The sequence below is a fragment of the Camelina sativa genome, chromosome 13 (genome assembly GCF_000633955.1).
Source record: "Camelina sativa cultivar DH55 chromosome 13, Cs, whole genome shotgun sequence".
Taxonomy (NCBI): Eukaryota; Viridiplantae; Streptophyta; class Magnoliopsida; order Brassicales; family Brassicaceae; genus Camelina; species Camelina sativa.
The window spans coordinates 18371726-18388130 of record NC_025697.1 but is presented as its reverse complement, the minus strand read 5'-3'; the positions used below and the strand labels follow the sequence as shown (position 1 = coordinate 18388130).

Sequence of the window (16405 nt, the reverse complement as noted above, 5' to 3'; positions counted from 1 at the left end):
TACAAAAGCCCATTCTGATTAAACAAAAGAAAATACCCAATGAACTAAGAGGCAACATACAATGATACAATATGGTAGTAGCCCCCTTTGAAGAGTAAGTTGAAAAGATGGAGAATCATGGATTAGGATTTAGAGCAATCAAAAACTGCATGATCTCATTGCTGCAACTATGTCCAAGTTCCCATCGAATTGGAATTTAATATAGGTGCACTTCCTTGCTGCAAATTATGTTCCATGGCCATGCTTCCACAAGTCTTGCTTTAAGCTCATTTTCACTATTTTCCATATGAAACCGTCAAATATCTTTTATTTGAATATGTTAACCTACCAAAATAATGCCAATACATATAAAGCTTAGAGAAATTCCTTTAAATGCCACTTAAAAAGTTTTTTTTTCCAAAAATACCACATTTTAGTTTTTTTTCCAAAAATACCACAAACGTTTTTTTTCCAAAAATACTTTTTTTTCCAAAATTATCACAAACACAAAAAATTGATTTTTAAGGATGTATAATTTTTTTTTTAGGTTTGGGTTGACACATTTAGTTTTAGAGTATAATTTTTAGGGGTAGGATTTAGTATTTAGAATTTAGGAATTAGTTTTTAGTATTAGAACTTTAATTCAATTATGTGGTATTTTTGGAAAATTTTACATTTTAGTGGTATTTTTGGAAAAAAAAACTAAATTGTGGTATTTTTGGAATAAAAACCTATTTTAACGATATTTATGACAATTGCCCTAAAACTTACGTCCAGACTCTACTTAAATATTAAAAAAGTTATCAAACATCTAACTTTTTTGTTTTAAGACATTTTTTTGATTCAACGAGTATCATTTTCTATTTTTTGATGCAGTTTTTAAAAACTAAATCTTATATTTTTTTTTTCAGCAACTAAATCTTATATTATCTCTATTATTGTAACTTATTGATTAGAGTGACAACTTTTTTTTAGTGTATCTTTTATTTTAAAAAATACGAAATTTGCATAATTTTTTTAGATTATATAAAAAATGTTAAAATGGTTTTCCTTATAAAAAAATTTATAACATAGTAATCCTCTATAATTATCTCTCGTTACTCTTTTGTTCATGTTAATAAAACTTCTAAAATGTAAATTGCAATATACTTTGTGGCTTATTTCATTGTATATTTATTACTTACTCTATCTCATTTTATAAGCTTTTAAATTAAAATGTGTATATTAAGTTTATTTTTCTGCAAAAATTTATTTAACATTTTAATTTAAGGAATTGAACCAATCACAAAATTGTTTCCTTTATTTCAAAAACAGTTTTATTTTGACATGTTGTACACAAGTTAAAAGAAAACTATACTATGATTTTACTTTTCTTCTAATTGATGAACTGAAATAATATGAATAAGAAGATATTAGTATTATTAAAAAAAATAATACTACATAAACATGTTATAAAAGATTATAAATATTGAATGTATTGAAAATTTGTATGGATAGAACTATAGAAGTACTGTAGATAGGATTATTACAAAAGTCATTAGCATCATTACACAACACTTTTGACCTTTTGTTTGTTTGTGTGTTTTGGAAAAGTACAAAAGGTGTCAAAGCTAATACGAGAGATGAGTGCAACGAGAGCCACCACATCTCTCGAGAAACGCAAAGATGGATCAAGCACTGTTGTTAATGCAACGAGCCACCACATACGCTTGACGTGTGATACTTGCAAATTACAATATTATCCTTTGGAGTTTTTTAACTATTCGATTAAAAATGGCAACTCTGACCAAGTTGACTTGTTTGACAATTAATTGGAGTAAAAAAATTACATTGACCAATTCAACATTTGACTGATATTTACTGATCAAAGGAGAACAAAAAAAAAGATAAATCTAAAGAGAAACGAAATAACTCAGCTTCAATTTTCCAAAGAATTTTTTTAGGTCAATTTAAACTGTTTTAGATATTTTCCAAAACATAAATTTAATTCGTTCCGAGTATTTGACTTATGAAGTATGACCACAAACAATAATCTAACATTTTGGGAAATATCTAAAAGTTTTAAAGGTAAAATAATGAATTTCAAGATTCTTCTTTTTTTTCTTTGTTAAATTTATAAATGCTTCTGAATTATGATATTTCTAGTTTGTATATTTCTAGCGAGGACTTTTTTGATTCTCGACGTTAACATGACAATATATATTATAAATATACTACCTACAAATTAGTCTTTATTTTTTTTGTTAAATTTCATATACACCTAATTAACTGATTGTTAAAAATATAGACTCATTCAATATGATATACTCACGTTTATTCATTTTTTATAATTTTCTATCTGATAATTATAATTGATCATTTTTTGTGACAAACAGCATTCTCGTTTCTGAATTTAAAAAATGAAAACAGAAACCGACTTTTTCAACTATGAACACAGACTACTATGTACCTAACACTTTTCTTGATTAAATCGTCTAAACAAGGACAATAAGGCAAGTTGTTTAACTCTAAAATGTAGGAAACATTTTAAGCAACAAAGCAAGTTTTTAACAACTTCAGGGGGTAAAGAGTAAAAATAAATAACTAAAAGCGCCCATTAAAACAGAGACAAATCTTCTTCAAAAGCCTCTCTCTGTGTTTTACTCTTCTGGACTGTGGTAAACATCTAAACGTAGGAACCCAAATCGAAGAAAAAAAAAAAACTCTCCCTAAGAGATTTACCCAAACGATCCCAAAAGCAAAAGGCAACAGAAGCATCATCATCAAGCTTCACAGCATTACATAGGGGAATGAAAAGCAAAAGACCAGAAGAAAAGTTTCAGACAAACATTCTCTACATGTCTGTGGAAGAGCAGAAATATATATAAAAGCCTGTGTAGCTAAACGGTTAATGCATAGGATGTCGCGGGACAGCACGGGAACGAACAGGTGTCTTTGACGGACTCACCCTGCATAATCCAACCATCAAAATACGATTTAATGTTCAGAGATTCATAATCAATATAGAGAGAGTGTTTTAAGAGTTGGTTTGTTCTTTGGACCTTATCGGTAAAGAACCAAGAAGGAGACCACTACAGTTGAGGGCAGCTATTGCACTTTCAGCCTGCAGAAAGAGTAAAAGATCAGTACTTTGAAGCTTAATCTATTGATACAACCGTAAGAAGAGGTGCTTTACCATGACAAACTCAACGAAACCGATGCGAGTTGGATGATGATAATCACCCAGCAGCCTCAGACGGTACACTTCTCCACACACAGACTCAAAAAAGAGTTTGATGTCCGCGTGAGTGAGCTGTTGAAAAGTGAAACTAATCGAAGTTAGCTCCTTTTAAGTTTCGGAATAGCTCAGCAGAGGAAGAAAAACTCACCTTCTTGTCGATGTTAGTGCAGTAGATAGTTCTCGCACACATCTCACGCTCATCTTCACTCTAAAAAAACCAAAACAAGACTACAAAATCAACATCTTGATTCTAAAAAAACCATAACTTTCCACTCAGAATATGGTGAAACACAAGAAAAAAATCTCACCCTCGGCAAGAACGTAGGGTTAACCGGTGCTATAGCTGTTTTGGAAGGCATAACCTTCACAGGATAGAATCCAAGCATCGTACCAGACAAATTCAGCGCAGCCCTTGCACCAACTACAATAACCAAAATGACCAAACCATAAACAAACCATTCACAGACACAAATCCAAGAAAACAGATTATGAAAACTAATGGTACCTTCATCAGTGAACTCAATGAAAGCAAACCGAAGTACTGAGTTAGGGTCACCACATATACGACAATCAACTACCTAAATAACAAAATATATATAGTCAACAACAGAAACATAACACACCACAAACAAAGATGGAGGAGTTTCTAGATGAACTAGTTAAACCTGTCCAAAGCCGATAAACAAACCAGCAAGCTGCTCCTCAGTGACCTTTAAACCCAAAGAGTAAGATAGAATAAGTTAAAACACACAGTAAAGACTTTAACACTAAAGAAAGGTGGAGACTTTTAAAAACCTGTTGGTCAATATCAGACACATAGACAGTTCTTCGAATGATCTCTTCGCGTTGAGCCAAACTTGTCCTAGGATTCATTCTCCTTTTCCCTTGTTGTCCGAACGACTTCTTCTGTTTTCAAATAAAATCATTTTGACACAAAAAAAGGTGAGATTTTTTCCAACTTATAAACACATAAAATAAGAAACAGAGAACCCAAATTTGATAAATCTATCAAAAACCCTAAAGAGTAATTGTAATAACAATCCCAAAAAAAGAACCCACAGAGATAAGAGACAAAAGAGTCATGTCCTTACCCGACGAAAGCCACCGTCTTCGTTAACAGGGAAATTTCCGGCAATACCAAAACCATTATTAACAGCGAAGAAACCACCGTTAAACCCATTAACAACTGGCTTAGTAAGAGAAGGAGGAACAAACTCTTCAGCCATGGGGTTAAGCTTAGATAAGAGCTCATGAAGCTCTCTCATATCACGCTTAAAACTCTCACCACCGTCGGATCTCGCCACGTGGACTCCGATCTCTCCATTTCCGCCGTGATCGCTGTTGTTAGAAGAGACTCCTGATTCTTGACTGGTGACTGAAGACGGCGGCGACGGCGAAGAGATTAAACCACCAACTTCCACCACCGTAGTATCAGCTCCGACGACCGCCATGATCGTAGAAATCGAACAAAACCTAGAAACTAAAAATCCGATTTTTAAGACAAAACCCAACGATCAAAGTAAAGAGATATGAGGAAGAGAAATGAATAAAAAGGGAACAGTAGCTATAAGAAGAAGGGGAGAGCTACCAAGAAAGAGAAGAGAGAAGAAGAAAGAAGAAGAGGACAAAAGAGTAATTAACCAAAGGATTAATCGCAAATAAAGTTTGATTAGATGGGAAACATTAGCGAGGTTCCTATGGGATTAAAATCCAAAAATAAATCTGAGTTTAAAAATGTTTACTTTTTATACCGTGGTGAAAATGTTAAAACGATTGGATAAAGATAAAGTAGATAAATCGGTCGTACGACAGAGGAGAAGAGATCACGTCTCTGCAAAGTTTTGGATAGAGCTAGATCTTAGCAAACCTGAACCTACAAACTCAGAAAAAGTATATTTCAATCGAAACAATTTTTTTTTTGGTCAACTGATTTTATATATTAATTTGGTAAGCTCATGCGTACACTTGAGATTACAACAGTCTAAACCTCCGTAAGAAACCGGGAAATTACGATTTTACAATCTCTACCAACTATCTATGCATAGCACCAAAAAATTCCTCCTTTTGTACCCAAAACCTCAACAAATAGAGGAGAGGCAGGTTTCTTCCTCAAAGATTAATCGGAGCTACTGAGGATAAGAAACTGCAATATAAGACTGCAATCTTTAAATCACTAGTGACGCTTTGAGCGATGGGATCCGCTCCTCTATTGTCTAACTCCAACTCATACTCCACAACCCAGCCGTTGATCCCTTCTAAGATCCTCCTTAGTTCCATTGACTGAGATCTAAACGATGGCCATGCCTTAGGCCTATTTACAGCTCCAACCAAAGTTTTGTCCTGAACGGCAAAACCCACGTTAGAGAACCTATGATTAACCATGCTCTCCATTGCCTATTCCAAGACTTTGAAAACAGCTTCATCCTTATCTCGAATGTCTGAGAAAGCTCTTCTGCTATGCAAAAAGACTATTCCTTCATCGTTTCTAACCACCCACGCTTCACCTGCAATCTTGTATCTATTAGACCATGAAAATCCCACATTGCACTTTAACCAAGATTCTGGAGGTCTAGACCAAGAGGAATAAGGTTCCGTCTCCTCTGTTGCTTGATGATCGAATGGGGTTATTTACGAAACAGACAAATCTTCACTATCTTTCACCTAAGCCTCAAACCATTCGTCAACATCCTCATGAATCTTTTCCATGGCTGCTAAAGGGGAGAAACTGCTACCTTCGAAACATAAGGAGTTTCTATTTTTCCATATCCTCCACAATACCCAAGGAAATATTTTTCTAAGCTCTGCAGGCCAAAGATCATTATTCCTGTTTTGTAATAGGTGATAGACATTGGAGAAAACACTTCCGTTTTGGAATCCAAGGTCAGGAGAAGGGTAATCTCACAATGCCCAAACCTGTCTGGCATAAGAACAAGAAAACAGAATGTGGTTTATTGTCTCTCCCTCTTCTCCACATACTTGACATACATCATCCCCTGCTATACCTCTACTCCTTAGAGCACTCGCAACTGGGAGAGCGAGAGCCCCATTCAGTACTTTCCACAATAAATCTTTATCTTTGGATCAGCTTGCACACTCAATCCAAACAATTTAAAATATGTATTTTACTAAACAATAAGATATTATATTTTTTAACCTGAACCGTTAACAAAGTACAAAGAAATTACCTGAACTATTATTAGTAGTGTTAAAATCTGTTTTGACTAATTTAAATATTAGTCAACTGTAAAAATGTTGATGAGGCATGATGTGCACGCTCATAATGCATAACTTGGACGCTCATGAGGCACGACGTGAAAATTATAATTACAAAAATTACTATTAACAAACTTAATATTTTTAAACCAACTAATTTTATTTGCATAAAAGTTTCACAATATATTTTTCAAAATTAATCGATGATTTTTTCAATATATTGCATAATTAATTTCAAAAGAATATTTCTTAATTACAACTCTTATTAGTTATAACATCAATGATTTTTAAAAAATAATTCAAAAGAATATTTCTTAATTAGTTGATAAATGGTACCAAACTTATCAGAAATTATTAACAAAAACAGTATGTAAACAATGTTCTTTCACATTGGCTTATTTAAGTTGATCAATTAAAGTTGTTGACAAAAAAAAATCATTGGCTATGTGTTTTGATTAAGAAATATTTTTGAAATTAATTATGCAATAGGTTGATAAATCATTGATTTCATGTGTTAAGAAAAGTCTTTTTTGTAATTCTTTTATCTAAATAATATTATTTGGTTTAGAAAAATCAATGATGTAATAATTTATAAGAGCTGTAATTATAAATATTCATTGAACTTAATTTTGCAATAGATTGATAAAATTACTAATTTCATGATTTAAAAGATATTTTAAAAAAATTTAATCCAAATAATATTAATTTTGTTAAAGTTAATTTCCATAATTATAATATGTCTCGTCAGCGTCCTAATTATGCACTTTCAGCGTCCACGTCATGCCACATCATTATTTTTGACAATTGACTAATGGTTAAATTAGTCAATGCTAATTTTGACACTATTAATAAAGTTCAGATAGTTTATTTGAATTTTGTTAATGGTTGAGGTTTAAAATACATTGTCTTGTTATTTAAGTAGAAAAATACATTCCGTTAAGGCTAACTTCGTCAATTCCACACCTTTTTGGATGACGTCATTATCTGAGTGTGAGATCACATCACACACGTCCGATTACTTTAGAAATTGATTGAGTTGAAATTTATCATTTTTTCTACGATCTCTAATAGTATTCATTTATACAAAAACATATTTTCTAGAAAAATATATGTACTCTTTTGGCATTATTTATTTATGTCATCCAAAAACAAGACATAAATAAATTTATGAAGCCAATATACGAACCCATTTTAATTTGACAGAATAACAGAGATTATATTTACATTTGCATATTAACAATAAATAAAAACTAACCTTGATAAGATTATAAGTTTCTTTAAAAAAAAAGTAATCTACAAGTTTCCCACTCTAGTAAATAAGTAACAAAAATATAGTACTTGAGAGTTGGGATTAACGTGATGATAAGGTGAATGGCAACTACTGAAATGACACATGGCATAAAACGAATGCATAGTTTCCTGATGTATATTATACTATATGTTTTCTTAAACAATACGCTATAACAGTTACCATGGATATGATTTCATCAATTTAAAAATACAATTATCGGGCATAAAAATCGTACCCCAATATTTGATCAGGAACCCAAGTGGAAAAACCGAGTTCGGGTTGAATACGAGTTTACCTATAAAACTTTATTAGGTTCTATTTTCTAATATGTGTGGGTTCGAATTAGGGTCAGGTAATATCGGATACCCGTTTGGATACCCATTAAACCCAAACATATAAATATATTTATAATATTTATCATTAATTTATCATTAATATAATGCAATTACCCCAAAATTATGATTAGAATTTTGAATATTTCATTTAGTTTATACCTAAATATCAAAAATAATCAAAATATCTAAAATATTTTGTCACATAAGTCAAAATTTATTTAAATTTAATTATATTTTTTCGGGTACCCGGTAGTTCGAGTACTAATCGGGTTCTAAATTTTGTAACCCAAACCGACCCGAACCCGATAGTACCCAAACCGAACCGAACCCATATATCTAAAAATATCCAATGGGTTCTATTTTTCTAAACCCGTTTACCTAAACCCGAATGGGTAATACCCGAACCCGAACGAGTTACCCGAATTACCTTAAATAATCGAATGGTTAGTAAAAATCTATATCCAAACTAACCGAAACCGAACCGACAATTAAATGGTTAACCGAAATATCCAAAAATCTAGAAGATACCAAATATTATATACTTAATATTATGCAAAACTATAAAATAAATTTAAAATATTAATTAATTCTAGATTCAAAACAATTTAATATTTTAAATAATCAATATATTTAAATGTTATTATTTTGAATTTACAAAGTTAAATACTATTTTTTAAAATTGAATCAATATTTTTCCTTTTTTTTTTTGTATTTTTGTTATTGTATATTTGATTAATTTTGGTTATATTCAGTTAGTTTTGGTTATATTAAGTTTATTTGGTTAATTTCGATATTACTAGATCCAAATTAACCGAAACTGAATACAACCGAACCGAAACCGAATGGTCATTGACACCAATGTTTTAGAAACTAACCTCAGCGATAACCGAGTGATCACAAAATCATGAACTATTTTCAGTTTATATATTTTTTTAAAAAACAGACTAATTGTTTTTCTCTACAATTTGTAGTTTTCAAATTTGTAGCCAGCATAATCCAACTAGTTGTATGTGAAACAAGAAGTGGGTAGGTTTACAATAAACTTCTCTTTCTTTCTTATTCAATAGAATACGATTACAACCCTATATATTTTAAAGAGAATTTAACTTGTGCATTAAGTAAACCTTGGGGATTAAGTTATTCAACTTCCTATTATTGTTCTATTTATCTAGAATAGGAAAATATATAATATAACCTATGATATAGCCTAATACTTCCCCTCAAGTTGGAGCATGCAGGTCACAAATGCCCAATTTGGACAGTAATCGTGTGAACGGAACACCTCCTAACGCCTTTGTAAGTATATCAACAAGCTGCTCGTCCGTACGAACAAGAACCGTTGTCAGAACTCCATCTTGAACAGCATCAAACTACATGACAATCCCTTTCAATATGTTTAAGCCATAACACTTCATTTAAAGCAGTGCACATCACATGATATTCAGCTTCAGCGGAAGATCGTGAGACAATTTTCCAAAAATAGGCGAACCACCTAAAAACATAACATACCCACTTAGTTAACCATAGGTAAGAGGAGAAGTAGAGAAATCTGCATCACAATAGACTGTAAGAGTGAGATCAGAGTTGTGACACCCCGCTTTCAGAGATTTGCGGAGAGGTTTAAAAGAATTGATTTGGTCACCTATATCACCAAAGTGTACCTTGAGCTGGAGTAGTTTCAGGATGGGTGACCTTCCCGGAAGTGAATGCGAATTACTAACTTACTAAACAGTGGCACTCCAGCCACCCTGGACGAAGTATCATTTCCGCAAATAAGCAAATCATCAACATAGACGAGTACACAAAGCTCAACATCACCACGCGAATAAGTAAACAACGAATAATCAGCATAGGAATGAACAAAACCAAACTTGGTTAAGGCAGAGGTAACCTTAGCGAACCAACATCGCAAAGCTTGTTTGAGCCCATATAACGATTTCTTGAGGCGACAGACTTTATTAGTATCATAATGGCGAAAACCAACTGGCAACTTCATATAGACTTCCTGTTCTAAATCACCATGGAACAAAGCATTATGCACGTCCATTTCGTGAGCTACCCAATTATTTGCAGCAACAATACACAAAAGACCACGTACCATGGACATTTTCACAACGGGTGGAAAAGTTTTATTATAATCCTTGCCCTCAATTTGGCGATTACCACAAGTTACCAAGCGCGCTTTGTACCATTCCAACGAGCCATCAGCATGAAACTTAAGCTTATAAACCCACTAGTTGTCGATAACAATTTTTCTAGGTGGAAGATCAACAACATCCCAAGAATTAAGTCGTTCATGGGTGTCGACCTCTGTTCTCATAACATTGTCCACTATGGATCTTTAATAGCTTGTTTATATGAAGTTGCTTCAATAACAGCAACCATAACAACTAAAGATACTTGATGAGAAGGTGAGAAAAGATCATCGAAAATATAATTAGTGAGAGGATAAGGTGTCTTACCTTGAACCGGTGTCAAGGAAGCTGAACTGGAGTCGGATGAGGCGTTATGTAACCCTTCAAGAAAATGAGCATTATATGTGACATATCCTTGTAACCTGACGGAAGGGAATTCCACTCGTTTCCCAACTCTGAATTCTTGTACCTCACTCAAAGGACTAGTCTCATCAACAGACGGAGAAGACGGTGTGTCATCATCGGAAGAAAAGACTTCCGTGATTAATGGCAATGAAGAAGACTCCTCCACAACCAATAGTGTGGAGGTCTTCGTCACACTACTTTCTTCCACAACTTCAGCAACAACATGAGAAGCGCCACCATCAGTCTCATTCCCCCTTACGATAGATATGGTTTCGGGGATAACAATCCAATCATCATCAACATGATTTTGAAGACGAGACTGAGCGTTCTCATTATCCTATTCAACATACGGAAAAATGTTTTCTTGAAAAAACACATCTCTTGAGACCAAAAACTTTCTCAAGATCATAAACCTTCCAGCCCTTCTTTCCAAACAAATAACCAACAAAAATATAAGAACGACTCCTATGCCCAAATTTCTCTTTATCACGAGACCTTCGATGTACGTAGCATGAACAACCAAAATCCTTCAAATTGTCATAACAGGGTTTCTTGTCAAAAAGCAACTCATATGGTGTTTTACCTTGGTAAAATCTTGTTGGAGTGCGATTCATAAGATATGCAGCGGTTAGGATCACTTCTCTCCAAAACTTGGTTGGTAGGAGAACTTGAAATAGTAGAGATCTAACGACATTCAAAAGTCACACAAAAACAACCATCAGTTCGCTTAGATCAGCCATGATCCCGCACTCACTTTTGAGAATAACGAAAACTGGATATAAACTCTCTAAAAAGGCTCCTAGCAAGCTCCTACTACGATCCCAACCACAGATCTCCACACCACAGGCAAGATCTCTCAAGAACAGGCACCAAAATCTCCAAAAACTCTTAAGAACGGCTTCTCTCTTTTACCAGTAAAAATGACCAAACTCCACACGTCCATTTTGTTGTGGCGTGTCTACACACGAAGTTTGATGTATAACTCCATTCTCGAAAATTCGAAGACAAACACATAAACTCGGTGTCGTTGTCACTCTGCACCATACGAACATACTTCCCAAACTGTTTTTTTTTGCATATATGCAAAAATTCTTCTGCAAAAGATAGACCCATACCGCTCTAGAATAATCATCCACAATAGTAAAAAAATAAACGACTCCACATGATGCGGAAACTCGATAAGGACCCCATACGTCAACATGTATTAGTAAAAAACATTCCATTGCTTTCTTAGAAATATCATAAAATATCTCTCTTGTTTGCTTTGCCGTAAAACACACACAAGGGGTGTAGCTAGCGGAGTTTTTAAAACCAGAAATATAGGTAAACTAGAAATAACTATAGAAGAAGGGTGTCCAAATCTTTGATGCCACAAATTCGAGTCACACTACAACGCAACCTTGTTAACCCGTACTACATCCACATATTGAAGATAATAGACCCCATCACGCTCTTCACCTCTTCCAATCAGCATCCTCGAAAAACGGTCCTATAAGACACAAAAATCATCAATAAACATTGCCACACATTTTATTTGTTTGAGGAGCTTAGAGACTGAAAGGAGTGTGCAATTAAGAGCTGGAATGTATAACCTATTATCGAGTACTATGTCATCAAAAACACGAAACACAAGTATATTTATTGACATTGTTTTACTTCCATCCGCAAACATAACTGAACATGGCGGTGTAGAGACAACGTCTTTTAGTAAAGAGGAATTTCCCGTCATGTGATGGGATGCTTATGTATCAAGAATCATAGCCTTATTAATCTTACCATAAAGTTTATCCAAAGTGGTAGGCTTCTTCTCTTTTGCCAATTGTTCCAAAATTTTCAATTGTTTCGTTGAAAAATATGGATATGCGGAAGCATGAGGACTCGTAATATGAGCAATTGTGGCATAACCACGACCACACCCAACGGCTCCATAGTTGGAAGTACGTCCTCCTCCACTTCTGGAGCCAGGACCTCCTCCTCTACTCGAGCGTTCTGTCCACCATTCCGGGTAGCCGTTTAACTCCCAACAATAATATTTTTCATGCCCAGTCCGACCACAATGTGAGTATAAACTTCTTTCTTTAGTCTTCTTGAAACCTTGTAGAGGCTTTTGAGGAGCAGATCGTGTTACATAACCAAAAGCTTTTGTGGACTCAAGACTGTTGTTCTGAATATATTCAGGTTGTTGAATAGACGTGTTGTGAATCCTACGACATCATGTTGTTGTTCTCTCTTCTTTGCAGCCACAAGTCGCTGTTCTTCTCTAATCACCTGAGCATAAGCTTGTGCCAAATCTGGCATCGGATCAGCATCAATGATTTGGCAAATCACATTACCAAACCGGGACTCATCAAGCCCCACAACTAATTGATGAAATTTCTCATCTTCTCTTTCTTTTGCAATATGTCCATCGGCTCCACACGTACATACCAGGAGTGAACTATAACCATGCAACTCATCCCACAACACCACAAAATGACCGTGATAATCAATCACGGTTTGTCCATCTTGACGACACGAAGCCAACTGACACACAATCTAATGGATTCGTACTTTGTTCCCAACAGAGAAACGTTATCTCAAACTTTTCCATAGCTCTTCATCATTAGAGACATAGGACACCTTAGATCGTACACGAGGTACAATAGACGTTCTCAACCATCCAACCACCATCAAATTCACACTTGCCCACGACTCCATCTCTGTCCCTGCAACTTCCCACTTCTTAATCAAACTATCGACGAAACCGGTCTTCTTTTTAGCTTTGAGAGCGTTCATCATCTCTATTGCCCACTCTGCATAATTCTCTCTTGTCAACTGAACGGAGGAGATCATCAAACCAGAGTTATCACAGGAAAACAAGGTGTATGGTGTTACATCCGACGAGTCAGAAGACTTAGCAACAATCGATTTATCTTGACGTGACATCGCAATTCTCCTTAGATCTTAATCAAAGAACGAAGAAAGAAAGAAAAACTTTGAACAAAGAATTAACATAGTAGAAAGAAGAAAGAAGCAAAGAAAAAACAAACGAAAAATTCAAGCTTTTAGCTCTGATACCATGTGAATAAGAACCGGCTAGGTTTATAATAAACTTCTCTTTTTTTTATTGAATAGAATACGATTACAACCCTATATTTATACAATAGAATCTAACTTGTGCATCAAGTAAACCTTGGGCCCAATATTATATAGAAATGAATATTTTTATATCTTGCAGTAATCTGATGATTCAAGTACAAGTGCTACATGACTACATCCTTCATATAACCAAAGACCGGGTGGAAGGTTTATGTGCATTGCGATCACAAGACATGTTGACTAGCAGCTAAGGATCATCGTCACTACAAGTACTACAAGTTCTGGTAACGTGTGGGTTTTGGTTCTAATTCTACTTGTTATAGTATATATATACGTACATGTTTGAAGTTGTATACATTATCACCTTACAGTATATATATGCGTACATGTTTGTTTGAAGTTGTATACATTATCACCTTTTTACACTCCTCCAACTAACAAATATTTACATAATTTTTTTTTTCTTGAAAACAAAATCCATATGACTTCTCTATTCTAAAGAACTCGAAACTTACATAACACCCCCTTCTCTGTATTTACCACCACATTTATGATTAGCCGATTTTAAATCTTATATGAAAAGACCAATGTTTTATCCTTTTTGGTTAAATAAATCTCTTTAAATATTGTATTGCAAAAATGTCAAATAAACCCTTTGTACATAATTATTTACATTTCATAAATCCAAGGAGTAAGAATCAATTTTTTTTTTCTTTTGTGATAAAAGACTAAAAGAATCAAAATTTGTAAAAGTCGAATGGCCCCAGACGGATAAACATGAGTTAAACTAAAACATCAATTGCCGACAGACAATGACACTGACATTACAAGTTTCAGAAATCAGAACTATCCGATTACTCTCTCACTCATTATTAGTAATTTAGTATTAACCTTTCTTATAGCAAGTAAATATTAAAAACTACCGTTCAGCCTACCAAGTAACCCACCACATTCGTACGGTACTCGAAGCAGTTCAGTTCCATCACCAGCTTTACAGCTATATAGATACGCTTAAAAGCTCCTTTATTTTTAGTACTAGTATTTTTTTTTTCTCGGAACTATATAAAGATGCTAATTTAACTAATTCTTATGTTATCCTAATTAATCTGAAGCTTTGTTTTCCCAAATCATGGTTTAATTTCATAAAAATTGGTATATGTGATGTAAAATTAGATAACAAAATTTAGCTAAAAATACTAATAATTTTGCAAAGTATTACATAAATATTACATAACTATTAACTTTCAAATTTTGACAATTTAAATCATGAACTTTGTTATAGACCATTTAAAACATCAACTTTTGTTGATTAGTTTTTTAAAACATGAAGTTTAGTTGACCAAGCCAAAAAAGACATGACGTTAAATCCAATAATTGACCTACTAACAGACGTTACTATGTCGTTAATCACTATGTTACTGACAAAACGACGTCGTTTTAATGGAAGTTTTAATTCAAAAAATGTCATTTAAACCATGAACTTTTAAATATAGGCCATTTAAACTATGAACTTGTAAATGTATGTCATTCAAACCATGAACTTTCAAATTTTTGTCATATAAACCATGAACTTGTCCTGAGCGTTCGGTGAAAACTAAACAACCTGAAAATTTTGGTTATCGAAGAAAACCGAAAAAAGAAAACCTAACCGTTTGGCGCAATTGATTTAGATAATCAGATTTCGGTTCGATTCGGAACGACTGGTTTATTAGAAACTGCAGAAGTATATAAGCTTAACCAGCTAAACCGTTTAACCCTAGTTTAGTTTCTCTCTTCTTTCTTTGACTCTTTCTTATGATGCGATTCTGAAAAAGAGAAAGAAGAACATCAATTAATCTTTCTTTTTCGATTTTGCCAAGTATTTTGTGTCTTTTTGTATTTGTCTTGAGTCTTTTTCATTTATTAGGACATTACAATAGAGTTTGAAGGATTGATCATCTTGTTTTAGGACACTACACTAGAGTTTAAAGGATTGATCACCTTTTTCATGTATTATGGTTTAAATGACATAAATTTGAAAGTTCATGGTTTGAATGACATACATTTACAAGTTCAAGGTTTAAATAGCCTATATTTAAAAGTTTATGGTTTAAATGACATTTTTTCGAATTAAAACTTCTACTAAAACAACGTAGTTTTGTCAGTAATGAGTGATTAACGACATAGTAATGTCTGTTAGTAGGTCAATTATTGGATTTAACGTCATGTCTTTTTTAGCTTAGTCAACAAAACTTCATGTTTAAAAAAGCTAATCAACTTTAAGTTGATGTTTTAAATGACCTACAACAAAGTTCATGATTTAAATGACCAAAATTTGAAAGTTCATGGTTTAAATGACATTTTTCCCATTTAAGAATCTTTGGAAAAAGCCGAAAATGCTTTTCTGGATATTTAATAAATTACTTAATAAATGAGATATTTTAAAAATTTACGGGAAATAAAAAAAATATATAAATAAAGGTATTTTATACTGAAAAATACCTTCATTTACATAAATTTGTTTTAATTATTGGTGGATTCAACCTTTGGACTTCACAGTTGTTAACATATGATACACTATTTCTTCTAATGTCTATCTTTTAATCCCGGCCCATAATAAAGCCCATTACCGATCGATGAACGCGATAGTGGAAAACAGTTCATCATCATCTCTCTTTATCTTGCGTTGAATCTTCGTCTTCCTCGTTCAGAAATCGGAGCGAGAAGAACCATAGATTTACCTCTCAAGTTAGGTTTTTCTTCTACTGGG

General features: G+C 33.5%; 1 protein-coding gene across 1 annotated transcript; it reads right to left on the bottom strand.

Annotated features, from left to right (window-relative positions):
* LOC104737059 (polyadenylate-binding protein-interacting protein 12) lies at positions 2468-4766 on the bottom strand. The gene is made up of 9 exons (XM_010457153.2): positions 4291-4766; positions 3995-4105; positions 3865-3909; positions 3705-3777; positions 3508-3620; positions 3348-3407; positions 3155-3271; positions 3021-3082; positions 2468-2927 (listed from the first exon to the last, which is right to left on the bottom strand). Exons 1-9 carry the CDS (start codon positions 4648-4650, stop codon positions 2867-2869), a joined length of 1002 nt encoding a protein of 333 aa, XP_010455455.1. The 5' UTR covers positions 4651-4766; the 3' UTR covers positions 2468-2866.